The sequence below is a fragment of the Agelaius phoeniceus genome, chromosome 17, assembly GCF_051311805.1.
Source record: "Agelaius phoeniceus isolate bAgePho1 chromosome 17, bAgePho1.hap1, whole genome shotgun sequence".
Classification (NCBI taxonomy): domain Eukaryota; kingdom Metazoa; phylum Chordata; class Aves; order Passeriformes; family Icteridae; genus Agelaius; species Agelaius phoeniceus.
The window spans coordinates 6,849,394-6,872,653 of record NC_135281.1 but is presented as its reverse complement, the minus strand read 5'-3'; the positions used below and the strand labels follow the sequence as shown (position 1 = coordinate 6,872,653).

Here is a 23,260-nt window from a genome sequence, read left to right as displayed (position 1 = left end):
TGGTCTTGATAGAAGTGGATCCCATCACCCCCAGGACCCACTTGGTAGGATGCTTAAATAAGAATAAGCCAAATCACATTTTAGAAAGGACTTGGAGCCTGGCTCCCACTTCTATGCACAGGGCTAAAGCAGACAAGAGACAACCTTGATTAAGGCACTGTTTATTATTGGTTTTTGTTCAGAACACTCAAAACCCCAGCATCTTCCATCAACCTTTACAAGTTGGTGGGCAGTTTCAGCTATCAAACTGCAGGTAGCTGGACTGTCTGGAACACTGGTCATACCAAAGGTACTAATAGCTACGGCAGAGGCTCATCAATACATACAACAGAGAACAACACCAGCTTTAAAAAAGAGCCAGGCTTTAGAGGAGCTACAAACACCAGAAGAGACCCAGCTTTCAGGAATTTGTGTTTAGCAATTGGAGTTTTTGTAGAGTCAGAACTCCCTCTTACCCCCTCTGGCTTCCTGCTAAGGGGTGTCATGACCTCTATTACAAGTGCAAAATGCCCAAGCAGCAAACAGGGAGGGTGAGGTGCACCTGGAGCATTTAGTCCTGAAAAAGAACATGCAGGAGAGCTCTGGTCAGGTCTCCACAGGGATGGGGTTAGGAGGAGCCATCCCAGTCATCATCAGGCAGTGAAGATCTCCAGTGGCTGTACTCTGGGGACACCAGAGCAGTGCTGCTCCTCCGTCCCACAGGAGGGAAGAACACCTCCACCAGCTCTGACAGCTGCTCATACCTGTGGGGGTAAGAAAGAAGTTACACTGGGGCCATTGGGTGTTTGTTTGATGCTTCTCTGCATCAAAGCCGGGTCATCCCAAAGATGCAGAGGAATAAACACTTTGCTTACGTTGACTTTTGGTTTTTTGTGAGCTCCTGGATCAGCTCTCCTTTGGGGTTTACTGTGAATATGCGGCTCTCTGGCAGCCCCACTTGCTTGTAAGCGTAGACATCCTGCCCAAGGAAGGCCAGCACAGGGTGAGAGCTGCAGGAAGGCACCACCACCCAGCCTGAGCCTTCCCTGCACCCCTGGAGACACACTCACATTGGGCCTGTTCCCAAAGCCTGCGTAGAAGGGAAACTTTGTAGCAAAAAGTTTTCGGATGTCTGTCAAGCAGGGGACCTTGAACACCTCTGGGTTCTTCTCAATCACCTCCCTGCAGCACAAGAGACATGGTCACAGTGCATCAGCTGGCCAGGACTGTGGGCACCAAAGCTGTCTGGGGCTCAGGGAAGTGATTTGAAGGGTAAGAGTTTTTGTGCATCAGAAGCTTCACTGTGAAGCTCCAGCAAGGTCAGGCAGCTCCCCAGCATTGTGCACCAAGGAGGGCAGAGCAGTTTAAGGCCAGGACATCCCTCAGGGTCAAGCTGGGGAAGGGGGTGCTGTCCCCAGGGATACAGGAAATGCAGGAAAAGACAGTACCTGTGGAAGGCAGACAAGAGGCTGCTGGGGGAAAGCAGCATGGGGCCCATGGGGAGGCCACAGCCCTGCTCATTGACCCATTTGAGGTAGTCTTTGGTGATGTGGGCCATGCCAATAGCCCTGGCCGAGCAGTAGAGGAACTTGTAGCCATTCCTAGAGAGAACACAGGGAGCCCCTCTGAGCTGTGGCCTGGGCAAAGCATTCTCCTGCTCCGAGGAGGAAGAGGTAGCCAAGTACCTGGCTTAAGAGCAAATCTTACTCCAGTAAGCAAGGTGGCTCCACAAAGAACATGAATCCCTTATCTGGAAACTTCAACTAATCCCAGTCTTCACCTGCCTCACCCTGGGAGCCCCTGCACCACCCTCTATGCTCATCCCAGCAGCCACACACCCACCCAGCGCAGCTGCACAGCCTCCATTGGTGCTCAGCACCCTCACATAGCACTTTTATCCCACAGCACTGCCTGACAGCTGTGGAGGGCTGTACCCAGCCCTTGCAGATGCCTGGGCAGAGGCAGTACCTGGTGGCCAGAGGCAGCTGAGATGCCGGTCCCTGCAATCCCCGGAGTGCATCCCTCCCGTGCTCCTCCCGGGGCCAGAACGAGCCATCCACGGGCCCACAGTGCCTCTCAGTGGCCACAGGGGCCAGGCACCAAGCTAGAGGCTCCGCAGGGACTCACTGCCAGTGTCACCCCTCACAGGTGAGTCCACTGGGCTGTGGCAAGCAATCGCTGGGTGCCCAGAGAGGTACCAGCACCGCAGTGCTGGGGACCCCCGTGCCACCTCTCTCAGGTGTGACCTTAGGTGGTCTTGTCTCCTCTGCTGCTCAGCTGTATCTCCCCAGCAAAGCCTCCACTGACACATACTCCTTCCAGGGAAGGTAATAAAAGCATCTGATCCCAGGGGACCCTCTGCTTTCACCCCACAACATCATGTAGGCAGCACAGCCAGCATCAGCCACCACTGACAGCAGATAGTGCAGCTATCTGAGCCTGCATCAGTGAGTAAGAAGCCCTGACTCTGATTCAACCAGCTTCCCACTTCCCCTTGAACTCAGCTGATCCAATACCTACAGGTGGATTTTGTTGAAGAGTTTAACAATCCCAGGGTGAGTCCAGTCTTTACCCAGTTGTGGCAAGATGTGTCCAAGAGCATCCGATCTCAAAGGAAAGGAGGCTGGGTTAGTGTCATCCAACGTGGTGAGCATCCACCCCCACCCCACAAGGGTTTGTGCTCCCTTCTGCCTGCTTATGCAAGCCTTTAAAGGAGACTTTCCCCCAAGAGAGGAAAACAAGGATTTTGGGGTGGAAGAAAGGCCTTTTACTTGGTGATGGTGCCATCGATGTCTGAGATCACCACTTTTTCATTCCAGTTCCACAGGTAGATGGTGGCCTCACAGCGGCACGTACCCTGGTACTGAGTTGTCACACTGAATGCCACCTCGTTGGGGCCATCCTGCAGATTCAGCCTTCCCTGGGGCAGAGGGGCACCAAAAGTGTTACACCAGCACCAATTCACACCACTCCAGGACTTGCCAGAGGCCAGACTGCCACCCACCCAGGGTGGCCCACCCTACAAGGTGGCCAACAAGGGAAAATATTTGGATGTCCCATGAAAACACAAGGTCAGGAGTAGAGAGATCCCTGTTTAAGGGTTGTCTCACCCCTACAGACATGGACAGTGAAGATGGAGGAATAAACACATACAATTTGTTCAGAGGAGAGCCGCAGGGACTTCCTGAAGTTTGGCAGAGGTTTCTGAGTGGGAGCTTTCGCTGCCAACGTGTCCCCAGGGTGCTGGGGCTCATTCTTACTAGGTGACTCTTTGTCCTCCTGCCTACACAAAGAAGAGAAAGGGTCAACCAGAGTCTTAAAAAGGCTTTCTACCCTCTTTTATTAAGCAAACTTAAGAATAATTAGTCACATAGGAGAACAGGAGTATCCAGACTCCAGAAGATGGCCTGGGAGGGAGGCACTCACCTCTGCTGAACAAGGTCACGCCACAGTGTTCCCAGGCTGGCTATCCCTGGCCTCGGCTGCTGCTGCTGCTGCAGGTGCTGCAGGCAGAGAGGGGTGTGCTGCTTCTGGTTAATTCTCTTCACAGTGACTCAGGTATGGGGCTGTGTTCTGCATTTGGGCTCAACACAGTGTTGGATAACAGAGATGTTTCTGTTATAGCTGAGCAGGGCTTGCACAGAGCTAAGAGCAAGAGCATGGGCTGCTTTGCTTTTCTTCCAGTTGGAAGAGCAATGCCAAAAGAGATATCACTGCAGTCCCTGCCTTCACAGGGACACTGCTGATGGAGGAGGAAGCACAGCCTGATGCTGTGGTGGGGCAGGGAGACCAGCAAGCACACGTGCTGCCCAGGGACCTGGCATGACAGGTACACAGCAGGAGGCCTCACCACTACAAGGTCCACATTTCTGCATTACCAGGTGCTGCTCTGCTGCTCAGGCATTAACAGACCAAAGGGGACAGGTAGCAACCTTAAGAAGTCACCTCATCAGGTCCTGGATGTCCTCATAGTCAACCTCAGGCCATCCCCAGGACCCTGCTCCCACCCCAACCAGTCAGCAGAATGATGCCTGTCCCCTGGGGACATGATTGTCATATCCACTGCTGCAAATGTACCTCCCCTGTTGGGATTTCTCTCCTCCTCCAGGAGAACCAGTATCTCCTGTCTTTCTTGGGCAAATTCTCCTTCACTAATTCATCAATGATGCTCTGTGAACATGGCAGAACATGAGATGAGGTCATTCCTCAGCCCAGGCCATGCTGAGAATCATAGCCAGTAAATGTGCTGTACCACTGACCTCAGGAATGTTCTTCTGGAAAGCCTGCAGGGCCAGGACTATGGGACCAGCCACTGCCCAGTTGTAATACCTGGAAAAAGCAAGAGGGATAAGTACATCACTATCCTGCAGCATGGCCAGGTCCCACAACTTCTTTGGTACAATCATGCTCTGGGATGGAGTCACATTCCTACAGGGACAAAGGGGCCATGCTGTTCATTGTGGGATGAAGCAGCAGGAAGAGTAGGCCACTCACTTCTTGTTGATCATTATCACCAGGTTTGGGTCATTGATGAGCCTTGGATTCTCAGCAAACTGCTGGTAGGAGACCCTGTGTTCCATGAACTTCTCTGGTGAGACAGAGGCTGTGTCATGCCATTGGAAGATAGAAAGGATTTCAGGGCTGCAGATTGTCCCTCTCCTCCTACCTACCATGAGAGATCTGCGTGTTGTCCCCGAGGCCCCCGCACAGGGACAGGGCAACTGTGGGCATTGAGTCAGAGTCCATGGGGCTGTTGGCAGTCGAGGTGGATGGCAGCTGGATACTCAGAGGGCTGCTGGGGTCTGTCACAGGACTCAAACTCTGCTCTGTGTCGCTGCCAGCAAAGGAGGAAACGGTGGTGACATCAGAGAATAGCTTTAAACAATACCTCCATCCTTTGTGCCAGGGGAATTGCTCAAAAATGTCTGAGCTTGGCCAGCTGGGGCAACTCATACCTCTCGGCCAAATAGAGAGCCACTGGCTCCTTGTTCGGATCGGAGAAGTCTTCCAGGTAAATGGCCCTGGGACCCTTGTGACGAGTTCTTTTGATGGATCCTCAATGCATAGACAGAAGAGAGAGAGCTTAGTTGAATCACCTTTCCAATCACCCCAGCATCTATCAAGAAAGCCAACAGCATTTTCCTCACATCCATGTACCATACAAACAGGGCAGACATTTTCCTACTGGAAAAACTACTGTAAGTCAACAGCAACAGAAGTGTCTCAAGACACTTGCACTAGCATGATCCTTAAATCCAATGTGAAGGAGGGCACAGAAATACTTCTCTATGGTTTTCCCTGACTTGGCAAGCTCAGGATGAAGACACAAGTCAGGCCAGGTGCTGTCTGACACTTGAAATTAAGGTATGGCCTGTACTGCTGAAAAATCTTCTAAGTATGCAAAAGCAGAGACATTGAAGGATGGACTTTAGGGAACATAAGGCAAGAAAGCCTTCCTGGGAGCTGGATGGTCACTGAAAGGTGGACACCTAAGGCATGTATCTTCAAAGCAAAGGAGCTGGTAGCACACAGAGAAGGCAAAGCAAGCACACCCCACCTGGAAGTCATGGAATTACACTGAAGGGACAACCCAGGGGCTCATCTGAGTCAGACATATCTGCAGGCTCAAACACCACTTCAAGCAGCACCAGTCACCCTCTCACCTTGCCTCTGCTGCCTCCCTAGCTGGGATGCAGGGCCTTCTGAGCCCACCTGCCTTGGAGCAGTGGCTCCCTCAAAGTGCTCCATATCTGGCACAGCATTCACATCTTCCTTCTGCTGCTCTTGTGGGACTGAGTAGGCCCCCAAAAATGCCTTTGCCCTGATAGCACGAAGGACGTCCTTCAGCCTGCAGATGCTGTTCCCAGCCTGGGTTGTAAGTGTCGGCTCAGTTGCAGACACAGACAAGGAATGGAGAATGTCTTGAGGTTCTGCTGGGCTTGAAACCCCTCCTGGAGGTTCAGAGGTGGCAGCAAGGGGGGTTGCCTCATCCACTGGGAACAGTGTCGCAGAGACAGTGGTTGCTGCAGCAGCAGTGATCTTTGTGGACTTGGCTGGTTTAACTTGCACCAATTTATTCACCTCAAGGGAAGCAGAAGAACAGGTCTGAGGATGGAAAGTTGCCCAAAGCATCACACAGAAGAGGACAACTTCTCTAAGGCTGCCTGGCTAGAGCCTCCTCTGCTTTCTGCAGGTCTTTTGGACACCCATTCCCAGCAAAAGACCGAAAGCACAGGGACTTACCTGAGGGAGCCTTCCCCAGAGCCACTTCATGTGGGATTCAGCCCCTAGAGAAAAGCTTTCCCGTGGTTTGATCTGCAGTTCAGAATCACTTTTGTGAGGAGGCTGATGGCTCAGCTTGAAGCTGCAGGAAGAGAAGGTGATGTGGGGCCTCACCTACTCTGCAGCCCCTTGCTCTCCTATCAGTACAAGGACATTTAGGGCCAAGAACCCTGTAATGCTGGTTTCCCATAAAGTCACTTCTACCCTATAAGATTGTCACTCCTAAAGGACCAAGATCTATGGAAGCTGAAGCCCAAGGAAGCAAAGTGCTACGCCAGCAGTTGCCCAGAGCACCTCATCAGCAGACAGCCCTGTGCACACAGGCTTCTCACACCTGTGACCACGGCCTCAAGTGTCTTTTGTGGTATCTGAGCTTTCCTCCAGCCACACCATATCAAGCTAGGAGAACTGTCCTCTCCTGACACCTCCAAGTCACTTTTCCATACCTCCTTCCCTGCCATGGGGCATGTGCCCTGCTCTCACCAGAGCTGAGCAGAACACCTTGGCTCTGCCCGTTACCTGTCGGCTTGGGGCAGCTCCCCATCGGAGAACGGGCGTATCTCTGGGGGCTGCAACGACCCAGTTACGTCAAGGACATCAGAAAAGGATGAACATGTTGCATCACTGCAAAGGAGGAAAGAGAAGGAACTTGTGCTACTCTCAAGCAGCAGCCTCCTCTCCAGAAAGCTGGCAATACCAGTTTCACCATTCCCCCCGGCCTTCTACTCCACAGGAGACTGGGCTCCAACTTGCAAACACTTTCCCCCGGTTTCAGTACTGGTGGCCATCACCAAATGAACCCGCAGGCTTGACCTACTGCATCACCCTGCCCAGACCAAGCAGCTCACCTTGCAGCTAGCAGCTCCTTTTTGGCCTCATCACTGTCAGAATCTGTGTCCAACACCTCCTTCTTCCTGGGCCTTCTCCTGCGTCGCCTCCTCTTGCGCAGGATCACTCCAGAGCTGGAGGCCTCCAGCCCCTGGGAGGGTTGAGCAGCGTCTGTCATGCACCGCTCCTTGCAGATGGGGGACGTGCAGAGGAAGAAGGGGATGCTGTCCTGGAACAGGGATGGGGCAGAGCACATCAGCTCCCTCCAGCATACTCCTATTCAGCCTAGCAGCTCCTTGCTCTCTATGGAGTATACTATGGAACAGCACAACCAACACCACCGAGCCCTCGGCTCAGGGGTGGTTTTGTGGTGGGGCCTAAAAGGAAAGGATTTGTACCTACAACATATGAATAAAAGAATATTAGGGTGATTCAGCCACAAGCTAAAGACATCCTTAACATGGGCAAGGAGAGACAGGCAGAAGATGGCACCACAAGACCAGAGTTACCAAGGCTGCAAATGGGATTTGACTCCAGAGCCCTTTACTACTTCCAGACCCAGCCCAAGCCAGCAGTGACCACAAGTATGCCTAAAAACAGAGCTGCCAGGATTTCTGGAAGCCACAACTAGTCTCATCCCACTTCCCATTGGAGCAGACAGCCTGCCACAGCATCTGTCTCATTCTCATCACTGCCACAAGATCCCCTGAGAGGCCAAGATATCCACCTGTCTGGCCAGCAGCCATGCCCATTGATGGAGACCAGTCTGGGATGCAGATATTGGGTCTAATACTCCCTCAGGGTGCTCCACCACGTGGGTTACAAGGTCCTTTGATCAGGAACCTTTCCAGACACAGAAAACATCAGATGGGACAATGGAGTCACTGTGGGGAAGAGCAGCATTCCAAACCTGGTCATTCAAACTCAACTCTGCACTTTCAGGGAGTCACACCAGGACACAGACATGCAGCACCTCCACATAACCAACCTCAGGCTCCTCTAACTCTTCGACAAAGAAGGCCTCTCCATTGTCTCCCAGCTTCATGTGCAGGTCGACAGGCTCCCCGTTGATTTCAATGTCAACCTAGCAAGGGACAGAAGCATCCTGTGCATCTGAACCCTCTCATCCACTGGAGCACAGGGGCACTTCCAGATGGAGGGGATGGGTTGAAGTTGCTCACAGGGCTGACAGTCACACAGCCTTTGAGGCAAGGGACCTCTCCCAATTTTCCTGGAGAGCACATTCCACCCTGGAAATGGATGGGCTCCATTTGGGGGCATCCCCCTCAAAAACTTGACAACCCTTTCAGGAGGCTCCCATTCCCCTGAAACAAAGTCCTTCCATAACCTGTGGGTTATAGGAACTCCTGGGTCTGGAGACACTGGGAAGGAAGCATAGTCCCAGGGTTATGGGGCACTTACCACCTTCTCCTTGGAGCGCAGCACCCCCAGCTTCCCAAAGCGCACGTGAAACGGGGAGCACTTGAAGGAGTTGTCGGGCTGCCTCACCACGACCACATCGATGCAGCCCGACAGGGTGGCGGGGTTCAGATCACGGTACAGCCCCTTCACCGTGACAAAGACACTCTCAGCCAGGTGCCCCACATAGTTCATGGTTTGAGACTGCAAGTGAGAGACAAAAATAGACTCAGGTAGGAGAAGAGAGCTCCAGCAACTAAAGGCAATGTAAGTTTAGTGTAGGAGAGTCATGTCATGGCTGCAACACAGCCCCATCATGGGAGCAGGCAAGCCTCTAGAGAAACTGAGGCAAACACGTGAGGGCTTTGAGGAAGATCAGCCACGGCCTCTGTGAGCACCAGAAAACAGGACAGAAGCCAGACCATGAGTTATTGCATCCAGCTTGGAGGAGAGATGTCCTTGCCATTGGGATACACTATCACATTTCCTCCTTGAGAGGACAAATACAACCTCATAGCAGCACCACACAGTCAAGCTGTCAGCATCCCATTCAAACAAGAACTGGGCTGGCAGGAGACCTCCTGTCCTGCACTATCCTTATAAATTCCCAAACAACTCATGGCAGAGAGGTGGGAAGTCCAAGCTGCTCCATACACCACACATTCACTTTGAATAAAGTCCAAACCTAACATTTCCCACTCAGAAGGAAAGGCATCCCACTTAGGCATTGCAGAATTGGCCAGACATGGCTCCTGTACAAGCCAGAACTCCTGTGCTGGGCAGCACAGCCAGGTGATGATGTGGTGTCCCCAGGGACTCTCAGCACAGCACCCAGTGCACACTCAACCCAAAGGGCAGCTGGGGGGAGTTGGTTCCTTACCCAAAGGGACGATGACAAGCATGTGCCATGCGACAAGCCCTCTGCCCCAGCAGGTATCCAGCCTCTCCGATCTGTTTTGCATAAGCTCAGCCCTGTCCCATTCCCAGACATCCCTCCTGGAAGGGAATCTGAGCAGACAGATCTTGTTCCCGATCCATGCCCTGTCCCCCACCTCTCTCTGGCAGCCAGGAGTGAGCCCAAATCCCAGATCCTCTCTGGAGGATGACAGCAGGGAAGTGCTAGCCAGCTCCCGAAGCTTCGGTGGCTCCATCAGCTCTGCTGTGAGCGGGGCTCAGATCACGGGGCCTCTCACCAACCTGCTGAGCCCAGCTTTCCCAGGCATTGCTGCCAGGGCAGGCAGCCCTCCAGCTGCTTTCCCTGTGGTGCCACAGGACCTGGCAGCAAAGGGGAGACAGCTCCTCTCTGCACATGGGAGCAGTTTTGGAGAGGAGGAATGATCAGACTGACCCAGATGCTCCCTGGGCAGCACTTATGAGCTTCCAGTTGAGATATACACTGCCACAACCTGAAAAGTGCATAGGGAAAGTGCATGGGCAGAGAAATCCCATAGGATTTGGGGTGGGGCCTTGGAAATTATCCCCAGATATGATGCACTGAGCACCACCTTCATGGTGAACGAAGGGTGCAAAAGCTCAACACAACACTGCAGGCACACAGTAAAACAAGTGCCAGGGCCATGTCCCCTCTGCAGAGCCACTGTCCCCCCTTGCCTCAATGGGCAGCTGCCCACTCCCCAAGCATCTCATTTCTGAGGACTGCATGGCTATGGTACAGTTTTCAGCTCAGTGAATTTAATTCCCTGTGGGCCTCACCTGGGATGGTTGGAGGAAGGCAGGGAGTGGAGAGAAAGAGGCTTTTCCCTACAGGCCTCGGCCCCACCATGGATGGAGCAGGCCTGTCAGGGAGGTGAAGGGTAGGTTATAGTCTGGAGAGACATTAATAGGCAGACAGGGCAAGAGAAATGGTCTTCAAGTCATATTCAATACGTAAACCCTCTAGAGGAATGGGGCACCTCTGCCCTCAGCCTCCAAACTTGCCAGGACCACAGCCCTCCGCCATGCAGCTCTTGTGGAGGATGAAGGGGACAGTTCTCCCCTGCCGACAGCCCATATTAACCTCCAGACCCAAACAGCTGCCCAAAATCAACCAGGTGCTGTGATGACACCAGTGTGCTTTGCTCCTGGGCCACCCTGCCAGCAGCACACCCTGCCCACATCCACACCCAGAGCTGCTCTCCCGTCCATCGCACGCTGCAAACCAGCAGGGCCTTCCCCATTACCTGGGCAGCTGCTGAGCCTCAGCACCTCCTCGACTTCGGGGCAAAACTGAACCCCGGGCTTGCTCTGTGCCGGCAGCAGCACTCACCCTCAGCTCCTCCTCTCCCTGCTGCTTCCTTCCTCTCACCTGAGCGAGGGGAGGGCCCGTCTCCGAGCAGCCCCGGGCTGCAGACCCTGCCTCCCGCCGGGCCTCTGAGGGCCGCGGCCGGCCGGGCTGGCTCTGCGCTGGCACCGGCACCCGGGGCTCGGCCAACAGCCCCTTTGCTCCAGCAACCCCGGGCACAGCTGCCGCGTGCCCATGGAGACCCTTCCTTCTCCGACCCACACGGTGAAGCCTTAATGAGACATCAAGGGTGGCCAAACCCCAGGGGCTGCTCTGCCCTGCATTGTCTCCACGGGGATGGGAAAAGAGGGCATGGTGAAAGGAGAGCACATAAAGCAGACGCTTTAGGAAAATTGATGCTCTCCAGATCTCAGGGAGCCTGGGAGCATTGGGGAAGTGATGTGGGAATAGCTGGGTGGACTCAGGTGGGAAACTGAGGCCCCCAAAAAGTGCAATGACTCCCACCATACTATAACTCCAGGGCAGGCATGTGGCCGGTGTGGGCTTTGTCCTGTGTTTTCCTGACTTCTGTGCTGGTGATTCCCCAGCAGCCTCTCTGCTGGGTTTTGGAGTGATGGGGACTGAGTGGTGGCACTTTAGGGATGGAGGCTCTCCAACGCTTCACTCATGGAGCTGACATTGTGCTGTGAGGGCAGAGAAGCACCAAATATCGAGGGTGGCTGCTTAGGACATCTTTAGACCCTGAGAAGAAGGATCCAAAGCTTGTTGGTCCCAGATGATGGGTTGATCTGCAGAAATGCCACAGCTCATTCCCAGGCAAGCCCTCTTAGCACCCAGTACCTCACTTTCCTCAGTTCTGCTGACGGCAACTGGAGGCACAGACATCCCCCCTGTGCCCGTCCAGTGCCAAGCATGGCCTGGGCACAAGATCCCAGTGCCAACACGGGAACTTTCCTGAAGGCTATGGCAAATCTGCTGAGGAATGAAGCTTATTTTCCAGCAGCTTAGTCTTCTGAGAGCTCTGCCCCTCCGTGAATTTGGACTGAAAGCAGCTATTGTGGATGGCCCAGCATGGCTGCAGTCCCTGAGGAGGGTGGGCTGGCACTGCAGGGCAGGCAGCTGCCACCAAGCCCCACAGCCCATGGCCAGGTCACTGGGCACTTCTGCCCAGCAGGGGAGGAATCTGCTGGAACCTCCATCAAGACACCTTGGGTGTGACATTTCAGGTGTTGTCCTTAGACTGATGCCACTGGAGCGGGTCTCACCCAGGGCAGGGGGTTACATCCTGCAAGCCCTGAGGGTGTAACACAAACCCCAGGGCTGGAACACAAAAGCAAGGACAGATTTCAATGAGATTTCAATGCAGATTTCAATGCAGATGCCTGGTAACTGGGGGGACTGCAAACGCCTGGTAACTGGTAAAAAATGCTGCAGAGGACATTCAACAAAGGACATCTGAGTACAGGACACCATTTCTTCCTCAGCCAGCTGAGTGTATCTGCAGATGAACATGGAGAAGGAACAAAATGCCAGCAGGAGCAAGCGGGCAGCTCAGCCTTGCTGTGCCTCCAAGCCCCCCCATCCCTCTGGACACAGGGATGAGCTCCTGGCACTTGGGCACCCTGCAGAAGTACAGACCCCATCAGTTAACTCCAAGGCTCCTTGCCCAGCTGGTTTTCCCCACCCATCTGTACTCCTGGCTCCTGACACACCAACCTCTGCTGGTGCCCCCATGCCCCTGCAGCAGATCCCCAGCTGTGCCATGGCTGTTCTGAGTGATGGCTCAGGGGGCTTCCTGAGATGCTGGCAAAATCCAGGCAGCAGCCAGGCAGGCTGAGGCACAGATGTAAGGATGCCTTTTCCTGAATGCTGTGCACTGAGCAGGATGCTGCAGGGTCTGGTGAGGGATGGCCAGAGCCGTGGGGCTGGGTGACAGCAGTCAATCAACCCATCAGGCCCAAGGTCCTTGTGCCAGGCAGCTCCCAGGAGCAGCTGCCTGCTGCTGGCAGGGTTTTCATCCCTGACTGACATTCCTCCACTGTGACCCTCCGGGGAATCCCTGCCAGACACTGGGATGTGAAAGGGCTTTCTCATTATCATGGCCCCTTCTCCCAGCAGGGAGAATCAGCATTTCAAGAGGAGGGGGAGCTTCAGGAAGGTTGGCAGAGCTTCCTGACCCTCAGCTGACTGGGCTGGGGCTCCCATTTCCTTTCCTGGATCAACAAAGAGCTCCAGAGGCTTGTGAAAGGAGTGATTCAGCAAAACAGGATGAGAGGAGAGGCAGAAACACTAAGTCAGCACAGCTGGATGGGGTCAAATTCCCATCCTGTGAAAGCCATGGGGAGAAAGGCTCAGGTGTCCTACTCCCTCAGGCATAGGGACAACTCCTGACAGTCCAGCTGTTCTGTATACCAGCCCTGGAGTGAGGAACACAACAGGAAAACAGCATTGTTGGTTTTGTTTTTTATTCCCATTCTCAGAAAGATCAAGTCAGACTGGCCTGGCATGCGATGGAGTGGGTGGGAAAGCCATTTTGCCTTAAGAGGAGGAAATGCCATCCTCAGTCCCCAGTCACAAGCATTGAAAAAGCTGAATTACAGCAGCAGGACTGGTTGAAACCATCCATTCTGGTTTAAAAACATGCTCTGCTGATTTGGCTTCTAGTTTCTGACCTGTTAGAAGTTCACATTTCTTCTGTAAACACAAAGGGTTTAAGCTTACTTAATAAAAAAACCCCAGAAAGCTGCAATTCCCACGCAGTTGTGTGGCTCCAACAGCCAGGGCTTGCAGAGAAATCCAGCAATACCCTCAAACTAGGAGAGCTGAGAGCCCTGAGCAAAACATAGTCCTGAAAAATGAAGTCTCTGAAGTGAGAGCCCTCAGCTTTTGTGTCCCAACTCCTGACAATCCAGCCAGGACACACAGTCTAAAGCCAATAGCTTTAGATAAGTGATATATTTACATCAATGTAACTGTGAGCAGAGTCTGACCATCAGCTCTGAATCCAGGAAAATTGAGATAATGTGCACATTTAAGCAACTGGAAAATCTTTTATCTTTTGTCCAAAGCTGGTGTCTGATTTCAAGACAAGATCTTTCCAAGACACGCTTTATTTAAAGGAAATAGTTGGTGCTCGGTTCGATTCCTGACCTACTCACAGCAGGCTGGGAGTGACGCTGCCAAAGCCTTGGGGTGCAGCAGTTTGGGCACCCCAAGCACCTCTCCAGGCCGGGGAGTGCCGGGGGTGCAGACAGCAGCTCTGGGGTCGGGCTCACCCCATGGCCGGACCCCTGAGCCCCCCACAGCAGCCTCTGTACCTCACCGGGTGGCACAGCCCCAGCTGCCTGGGGGACTGGGAAAGGGAGGGGGCTGGGGGCTTCCAGCCACACAACCATCCCCGCCGGGTCCGCCGCCTCGGACACCGTGCAGGGCTGCCCGCCCCGAGCCACCCGCGGCTCTTGACGGGGCTCATGGAGACCGCGGACCGACCGGACTCGTCGCCCTCCTCCGGTTCCAGCGGAGCCCAGCGCCGCCGGGCCGGTTCAGCTCCGTGCGGGGAGCGGCAGAGCGGCGGGGACAGCGGGGTCCGGTGTGCACCGTGCCGTGCCCGGCCCCGGCCGTGCCCGCACGCTCCCCATCACCGTCCGCTCCCCGTGTTCGGGGCTGCTCCCCGCTCCGCGCACCCCACCGGCGCTCGGGGGGCTGCTGCGAGCACTCGGGGGCAAAGCCGCGGTACAGGCGCTCGCCGCACGCCCCGGTTCCGGTCCAGATCCCAGTCTCGGTGCCCTGTTCCGATCCCAGTCCCGGTGACCGATCCCGGTCCAGATCCCAGTCCTGGTGCCCTGTCCCGGTCCAGATCCTAGTCTTGGTGCTCTGTCCCGATCCCAGACCCGGTGACCGATCCCGATCCCAGTCTCGGTGCCCTGTCCCGATCCCAGACCCGGTGACCAATCCCGGTCCACATCCCGGTGCCGGTCCCGGGACTGCCCCGACCCAGCCGGGTGTCCCCGCGCGCAGGCGCGCTCCGGCGGGCTGCGGTGACGTCAGCGCCCCCCGCCCGGCGATGGAGCCCGGCTGATGCCGGTGTGTGTCGCGCCCGCCCGCCCCGCGCTCCCCCCGCCGATGCCTGCGCTCGGCGGCGCCCGCCCGCCCCGCTGCGCCGCCCGCCCCGCGCTCGGGGCCGGGGCCTCCGCCGGACCGCACCGGACCGGACCGCCCCGCACCGAGCTCCGCCGAGCCGCCACGGACCTGCCGCGGGTGAGTGCCCAGCGCCCGGCGCGGCGGGGAGGGTCCCACGCCCCGCGCTTCGCTGCCGCCCGCACCCGCTGCCCCCGGTAGCGCAGAGCCCCGGCAGGTGCGGCGCAGCGGGGCAGAGGCGGTCGCACGCCCCCGTCCCCGTGCAGGGCGCCCGCCCGAGGGTCGGAACACGCGTGGACCCCCCCGCCCCGGTGCGCCCAGCCCAGCCCAGCCCTGCCCTGCCCTGCCGCTGGCCGGGGAGCGCCGGGGCCGCGCTGCCGGGGGCTCGCCAGCAATTAAAATTGAAATAAACCCAGTTAAAAATCGAGTCCCGCCGCTCTGGGAGCTTTGCGTGAGCACCCGCTGCGTGGGGCGGCCCGGGACCCGCTCGGCTGCGTGGGGCGGCTCGGGATCCCTCTCCCCCGGCGTGGTCTGCGTTGTTTTTCTTTTAGTCTGGGCTTTTAGAGGAAGAAAAGTGCTTTTTTTCTAGCCCTCACTGGCTGCTCGCTCTATGGGCAGCGGGGCAGCAGACCCCACTCGTGTCGCAGCTGGGGCTTAGAGGGTTGGGCACCGTGGGGATTTTTGGAGCTCTTGGTGCTGCGGCAGTGCCGGCTTTAAAGTGCCGGTGCTTGGGACAAGCCGGGATGCGAGCAGCCGGCATCTCCTGGTTCTCACAGGTAGGAAAGCTGAGCGGCCGCTAAGTGAGGAGCCCGAGGCCGCACAGAAAATCTGCGGCGGAGCCGGGACTAAACCCCAGATTTCCCGTTCGGTGCTTTTCTTGCCTGGCTGGGGACAGTGGTTTAACCTCACCCTCTCGGGCTGCCGGGGTAAAGTCCTGCCCAGCTCCTAGCCAGGGCTCCTGCGGAGGCAGCCGGGCGTGTGGCCAGCTGCCAGCAGAACGAGGCCTCTGTGCTGCGAGAGCTGGGCTTGGAGAGCAGAGATGTTCCCTTGGATGGGAGCTGGGTCTAAGGTGGAGACTGGGTTTGTGCCGCTCGGCTTGGCACACTGGCCTGTGTGAGAAGTGGCCCCATCCTGCTGCTCAGGGCATGCTTTGTCTGCACCCCCAAATCTCAGACAATACGGCTTTTCCAAGGAGCTCTCTGCTACTCTGATTACCTGATGGGAAACTTCTGGGGGACTTGTCTTGTAAGGCCGTGTGACGTACCTTGAAAAGCTCATATACAAGCCTTTCTTGATCTGATTTTTCCCATTTCTGCCCACTAAAGGCATGAACTCTGGCCAGCCATGGGCTTTCTCTCTGCACAGTGCTGTAGGGTGGCTCCAGTTGAACAGGGGGGGTTTCCCTGCTCTTCTCCCTGAACATCTACTCTGGCTTCAGTCCCCAAGCAAGGATCATAGTGTCCTGAGGAGCACTCCTCCATGGATAGGAAGCCAGAAGTTTACTTCATTATCTGGAACAGCTTATTCTAAACTAATCTCTCTTTAAGAGATGAAGAGGAAGGGAAAACCACCCAGATGCTCAGATGCATTTTATTTACCGTAAAAGAAAACAGCAATTTAATGATAACTTGTATTAACTAGGTTGGGTCTGTGACCTTGATGTATTTTACAACGTAGCTGAGAAGAAGGAGCAGACTGTTCCAGTCTGTTTATTGTTTCCTCTTAGTGCGTCCCAGTAACTCGCAGCACACGGATGCCCACACAGTTCTGCAGTCCTGACCCACCTTTGGGGGTGGGAAAGAGGAGGCTGTTGGATCTGATTTGCTTCAGATACAGCCTAATCTGTAACTGGTGTTAATTATATTATAGATGGGTTGGGGTTTAGCATAGGTTTTTCTGACAGGGCTCAGCCTCCGCAATTCTTGCTACTGTAGAAAAGCTGTAGTAACTTGAAGCCCTGAAGTCACTCGTGGGAGCACCTCCCTATCAATAAATTCCTTATTGTAAAGCCAAGGGAAACCAGCCCCATGGGGACTGCTGGCTTTCACTGGGGAGGCACAGGGATGGATGCAGGCGGTGCTGACAGCCCGGAGCAGGTGAGCCAGGCTGGTACTGAGAGCCATCTGCGTTGTCAGTGTGGGGAGATTTCAACAGCAGTGTGGCTCCAGTTCTCCTTTATATAAATGTGTCTGCTTGCTCTGCAGGGTTTTCCTTCTATTTAGACCTCCCTCCTGCTCCTCCTCTCCAAAAAGGCTTTCCCCTGGTGTATGCGAGCTTTTCCCTCTGCTTTGGTTACTATGGTGCTACTATGTAAAAACAGCTCGTCTTGTAGCTCCTGGAATTATCTGCACCTTGGGTTTGCAGTCCAGCTCTGGGACACGGGCCTGTGTCCATCCCTTGTCCAGCCTTTCCCTGTCTGTGTGGTGGGACAGGTCTGGAGGCAGCAATGTCTGCAGGGCACGGCTGTGCCTTGGTCCCACGGCGCCTCCTCCAGGTTTCTGGGCACCTGGATCCCACTGCTTTGTGCCAGGCTGTCACACAGGTGCATCTCCTGCTATTTCTGAATGGGGGACAGGATCTGGGCTGTGATGAGCCCTGCAAGACCTGCTCACATTCGTCCCCTCCAGGGATGGGGCTGACGGCAGAGAGGGCATCAGCTCCCCCTGAAAACTGTTGGGAATGGAGACAAAAAACTGGGAGTCTGTAGAAACCTGTGCAAACAAAAGGCAGAAGATGGGAGCAGACATCTCCCCCTATGCTGCTCAGCCCCCCAGCTTGTGCAAGTTAACCCCCCTAGGGCTGGCTTGTTGCTGCCCACTTTGCTGCAATGGGTCCCTTGCTTCCCTTGCCTGATATTATTATTCCTTTCTGGTTTTCCACCTGATTTGCATGTAAAAAAGCATGAGGGAGGTTCACCCATGGAGAGGTCCTTGGTTTGCTCATAGCTAATGTAAATTATCATTGCCCTCATTCTTGCAGGGGGCTGGGGTCACCCTGGAATAGAGGGATTTTGTTGGGATTGCAGGAGCCCAGAGCCAGGTCCAGGTTCCCCCACCCTGCTCATCCTAAGGGTGATTTGCCCCATGCAGACACAGAATCATGCTGGGTTGTCTTAACTACAGAAGAGATTCAGGAGGATTATGTCAGTAACTAAAACACCTCCAGGAGGAATGAGTCTAGTCCTGCTATGGAGGCTGTTTTGGAGAAGATCCTGCTTGCTGGTGCCTGATGGTCTTTGTGCTGAAGGTCAGCAGCCTATCTCCCTCTGGCAGCTGTGATGGCTCTTCTGCTTTGTTAAGTAGGAGTGGGGTGATGCTTCTAATTATAAAGGAAGAAGTCTTGTACTTTTCCCCTCCTTTGTTTGTTTGCTTTTTCTCTTTCTTTTTTTTTTTTCTGTCTTGACAAATGTTCTAAATAACAATGCTTAAAATGCAAATGGAACGAGCTTGCTGAAGTGCCTGGGAAGGCCTGGTTGGGGTGGACTGTGGTGGAGCTCAGGAGCTGGTGATGACACATGGCACAAGAGCAGAGCCCAGGCAGGGGCTGGGTTGTCACCAGAGCAGTCACAGCCATGGCAGCCGTGGCTCATCTCCACGTGGAGGATGCTCTCATGTGCTTCAAAGGCTTTGTGGTTTCTCTTTCCTCTCCCCATTCAGAGGGGCACTGTGAAGGTGCCCTCTCCTTCTACAGGCACAATAAGGGGACATTTAAGTGGACTCCCTTTGTGCTCTTCACTCCTTATTCCTGCTTTTTTTTTTAAATTAGAAATAGAAAAATTGGATGATGAGCCTTCTAAACTGTGTGTCCAGTTGCAGTCATGGCATCTGTGAGGTCCCTCCTACTGCAGGCGAGTGCTGCCCTTGCTCTTCCAGCCAGGTCCCTCATGTGTTTTAGCGTTTGCTTGGGGGAAAAAATGAAATAAAATAACATGGTGTTGAGGTTGTAAAAGTTTCCATTATAGTTCCACCCACACTCCTGCCCAGTAATGCTCAGAAAAATTCAGTCTGGGTGATGGGGCTTTCTTGCCTGCTTTGCTGCTGGGCTGCTTGGGGAGAAGGGGAACAGCTTTTGGGGTTTTTAAAAAAACTTTAAAAATTATTATTATTTTAATACAGAAATGCTTGAGAGCCATGTCTGGAATAGGGTGGGGAATGAGCTCTGGCACCTGGCTCCTCAATGAAGAGCCTGGGAGGCACTCAAAAATTCACTGAGCAACAGGCAGGTGGATCAGTAGAAAGGGGCTTCCAGGGTGGCTCTTTGCTATTTGTGTTGGTCTTGTTTAACTCTTCTTTTCCTGAAGAAGTGCCTTGATGTTGTTTTCAGGCTGATTTTGTCCCACTGGTGTAAAGTCATCAGTTTGCTCCTCTGGGAAGGGTAAGAAGGGAGTCAGTTGCTCCTGGAGCATGGCTTGGTGTGCAGGATGCTTGCAAATGCTCTGCTCTCATGCCTCAGTAAATAAAGAGGTTTTTATGGGACTTATAAAAAACTTCTCTTTTGGAAATAGGTCAAGCAAATATTTATTTCCCTAAGGTGTCATGCCAGGGTTGCACAAATACTTGAATGGGTAGTCATTTTATTTTTCACTGCTTTGTTTCTTCCTAAGCACATTCAGTTCTTTTTTTCCCAGTGGCGTAGGGACACACATTAATAATTGTATGTAATCAGTGCTGTCCCTCTCTCCATCTGGAAGTCTGTGCATCTTCTGTGGGCTTGGGCTGGAAATTGGAAGCTGTGACACTTTTTTCTTTACATCCAGATGCTTCTCTGCTGTGAGAATATTTTTGTTTTCCAAAAGTTTCAGGTCAGTGGCAGGCCAGCTGCTGCAATGAATTTAAAAACAAAACTCCCAGAATACAGCAAAGCTCAACAAAATGGCCATTCTGGTGTCTTGGTTTCCTGTCCTAAAGCCTCAGCCATGGTGTTGCTGGTGTCCTTTTGGAAAGTAAGTCCAATGCTTGGGTCATCCCACAGATGGAGAGTGCAGTTGCTGCCAAAAGCTTGTGCCCTGCTGTCTGGTGGAGCTCCTGTCTTCCCCCAATAATCAGGGATCAGTTGGTGTCTGTCTTTAAAGAGGGATTGAAACTTTTGCCTGCTCTTAAAATGGTAAAGAGTTTTAGTTAAGAGGACCAAAATGAGGCTTGAAGTTTTGGATACTTGATCTTAGAGCTCTTCATCTCCAGGTGTTCTCAGTGTAGGAGTAGCCAGGGTCTGTGCTGGAGTGCACTGGAGTACCTGGAGTATGTTTTGTGTAGGAGGATGTTTGAGATGGGCTTGTCTGGGATGCTTTTAGATGTGTAGCATATTTAATGATCTGAAGTCTTGGGTTTCTGTGTGAAGGATCCAAATGGACTCCTGGCTCCTTGTGCTTGTACTCAGGGCAGGCTGCAGTGGCTGGAGACCCTCCTGGTGCCTCCAGCTCCTGCCCTGGGGCATGGGAAGCACAAGGATCATTCCAGCTTCCAATGATGGAGAGCACTGGGCTTTCTCTTACAGCCTGCAGCCTTGCAGAGGTGGTCACCTCTCAAGCAGCACCTTGAGCAGGTGGTTTTGGAGACCTTGAAGGGGTGAATGTGCTGCCATTTTTCACAGCCCTGCTAAGACAGGTGTTTACACTTTGCATTAAAGGTTAATTGGCTCTTACATTGTTTCCTGGCTGTGGGGTGGCCCTTGGAGACAGATCAGCCTGACCTGTGCAGGAGGTTGTGCAAGCCTGCCATGTGCTGTGCTTTGATTTGTTAAACAGGATGTAAAAGCAGGCTCCCCATCTGAAATGTATCCTGCTCTTTTTTTCTTTGCTAGGAATCATTTCCACGTCAGAAAACATTTAAGAGAAGGGGAGTGTCTCTGTTTTATAGAGGCAGAGCTGACTTTAACCCAAAAATCCAAGCACAGACCCCCTCAGCTGTGCTGGCACGGGGGAGGCAGGCTGTGGTCTGGGCTGTGAGCAAGCAAATGATGTGAATATTTCATTTAGATCATAATCCACCTGTTGGGCTTTGCTCCCCCAGCCCTGCATGCACTGGGAAGTGCAGCAGATGTTTTAAATGGCAGCCAGCACTCCCTGCTCCAGTGTCTGGCATCTCCACGTTGCTTTACAGGAAAGACAGAGACTGAGGGTGATGTAGAACTGCTGCAGGTTTGCAGGTCCTTTGTTTTTAGTTGTTTTCCCTCTGATTTCTGTCTGCTTTGGTGGTGTGGTGTTGTCCTGCTCTCCCAACCTGTGCTGAGCTGTGGCTGCTCTGCCATGTGCCAGCATAATTTCTGCAGGTTGGAAATTTGGCCCTGGGAACACAGTACTGCTGAGCAGGGCACTAGAAATGAAGGTTCTGTGGAGGAGGTATCATTTGATTTGGTGTACTGGGGGTTAATTTTACAAAACCCCTCTCCTGTGAGCAGTCACTGTGTGTCCACCTGCTCCGAACCCTTTTCCAAGCTCCCTTTGCTCTTCTATGCTCTCCTGATTTTCCTGGCATCTTTCTCTTTCTTTGTCAGTTCTTTACATGTGTTTTTTCAGTTTTATTTTCTGCTGTGGGGTAAAACCTGTGTGTTTCCCTTTGGTGTTGCAGGACATTGCTTTTCTTGTAAAACAGGATTTAGGTCTCCGAGCAGCTCGTGGGTGCTGAGCAGTTTGTGGCAAGCAGGAGATTGGGGTGTTTAAAGGAATTTTAAAGCCTTGCTGCTCCTACTTTGATCTTCTCTGGCACCTAGGACAGGTTTTGATTGTTTGTTTGTTTTTGTAGTTTTCAAGGGGATGGTTGGAACGGAGAGGGTTGGGGTGTGAAGCAGCCCTTGCTTTGAGGGGTAACACAAATAAACAGCACTGACAGGCAAACACTGCATCCCTTGTGTGCTCAAAGCCCTGCTGTTGACAGTATTGTTGTGCCTGTCCAGGTGAAATGAGATAGTAAATAGTATTTGAGATGCAGTAGTGAAATTAGGGATCTCTCTGCTGAGTATTTCTGAAAAAAGGGTTTCCATAAGGAAGACCCGAGAGCAGGATAATGTGGTCCTTGCTGCTGGGTGTTGTTGGGCTGTTGCTCTGTCCCTTGTGCTCTCCTGGTGTGAGGATGAAGCCACCAAAGTGCCCCAGAGCTGCTCATGGGGCAGGGACATCATTCCTGCCTTTGTGTGGGCATTTCAGCATTGGAAATGGGGGCTCGTTTCCCACCTGTGGGGAGATTTCCCTTCCTAATTGCAAATGTCAGCCAAGTGGAAAAGGGTATGGTTGGTGTGAGGCAGTGGAGGGTGGGGGAACAGCAGAGGTGTTGATGAACATGGGAGGGTTGCATTGCCTTCCCAAAATATCTGCTCTGTGGATTTCATTTCTGCTCCACTCCTTAATGCTGGGAAATGCCTTGTGCATCTGCTCTGCTGGGGCTGAGTCTGTCAGGGCATTGTAGGCATGAGGCTGGGAACAAAATGAGAAAAAAACCCCCATGTTGAATGTAAAATGTCATTGATTTCTTTCTCTATTTTTTTTTTGTATTTTTCTTCTAATTTAATCAATTCCCTACTGGGTTGTAAATTCCAAATGTGAATGGAAAATAATCTCACCAGTACAATAATTAGCATGTAAGCAGCAGATGAAGAAAACCCAGACTGCTGAGCTGATTGGTGAATGCTGACTGTTTTTCGAAATAATTTCAATAATCACATCTCCCATTAAAAAGAAGACGGGGTGGGGAGGAAGTCTTAAATTTTCGTCAAGCTCAATGTAGCGAAAAATGGTATGTGCACTGTAGCTGTTCTGCATGTGATTAGAAAAAAGAGCTGAGGGAGGTTCTTGCAGCTGAATTAGCAACAAAGTATTGCTAATTTTACAACCAAGTAGCTCAATTTCACCTGCTTTTTTTGAGAAGAGAAATAGAATTTTAAGTGAAATATCCCTAATTTTATGTAGGTGTCTAAGAGCAAATAGTCTTCTAGTAGAGGAAAACATTCCCTTGCAGTTGTGCTTTGCTGCAAGATGCAAAAACAAGTCCACTGGAGTAGTAGTGAAATATGGTCATTAGTAGTGAAATATGTTTAGTGTGCATCCATCCAGCTCCTAAATATTTTGTTCTTGTGCTTTGAAGGGAGAAATGGAAATTGGTGTTTGGGAAAGGGTGATTTCAGAGCATCCAGGAGCTGCACACCCTCTTGGCAGAGGGATCTGCAGCCCTGCTCTGCTCTGCCTTCCTCTCCTGCTGTTTTTTGGCTGGTTCTGCCCCAGAGGTAGGTGGTGTTTGGAGGATTTAGAAATCCTCTCTCAACCTTGATACCTCCAGGTGTCACATCCAGACAGCACAAGGAAAGGTCACCTCTGCAGAGCTGTACCTGGCAGCTGGTCTAATTATGCACCTGAGTTCACAGTCAGGATTAGCAGAGATGATT

General features: G+C 53.1%; 2 protein-coding genes across 3 annotated transcripts in view; one reads left to right on the top strand and one right to left on the bottom strand.

The window, feature by feature from the left end:
* Positions 1-145: 145 nt before the first annotated feature.
* LPIN3 (lipin 3) lies at positions 146-9,670 on the bottom strand. Its single transcript, XM_077187406.1, has 20 exons — positions 9,389-9,670; positions 8,512-8,712; positions 8,078-8,173; positions 7,110-7,318; positions 6,781-6,885; positions 6,223-6,343; positions 5,643-6,060; positions 4,935-5,034; positions 4,650-4,813; positions 4,474-4,567; positions 4,239-4,308; positions 4,057-4,149; positions 3,406-3,482; positions 3,133-3,262; positions 2,751-2,899; positions 2,500-2,586; positions 1,428-1,580; positions 1,050-1,161; positions 855-958; positions 146-743 (listed from the first exon to the last, which is right to left on the bottom strand). Exons 1-20 carry the CDS (start codon positions 9,497-9,499, stop codon positions 608-610), a joined length of 2,730 nt encoding a protein of 909 aa, XP_077043521.1. The 5' UTR covers positions 9,500-9,670; the 3' UTR covers positions 146-607.
* A 5,127-nt stretch (positions 9,671-14,797) lies between these two features.
* ZHX3 (zinc fingers and homeoboxes 3) overlaps positions 14,798-23,260 on the top strand; it is a 46,627-nt gene continuing 38,164 nt past the window's right edge. For both annotated transcript variants that reach the window (XM_077187519.1, XM_054644520.2), the window contains exon 1: positions 14,798-15,007. The gene's annotated coding sequence lies outside the window, so the exon portion shown is untranslated. The remainder of the gene's footprint in view (positions 15,008-23,260) is intronic.

What these genes read in the sequence shown, in the direction of transcription:
- LPIN3 (XM_077187406.1), bottom strand. Translation starts at nt 9,499, where the DNA reads ATGTCTGGGAATGGGACAGGGCTGAGCTTATGCAAAACAGATCGGAGA. An exon ending in GAGCTGCCCCAAGCCGACAG is followed by an intron (nt 6,344 to 6,780) that starts GTAACGGGCAGA and finishes CTCTTCCTGCAG; the next exon opens with CTTCAAGCTGAGCCATCAGC. An exon ending in CAACACGCAGATCTCTCATG is followed by an intron (nt 4,568 to 4,649) that starts GTAGGTAGGAGG and finishes CTGTCTCACCAG; the next exon opens with AGAAGTTCATGGAACACAGG.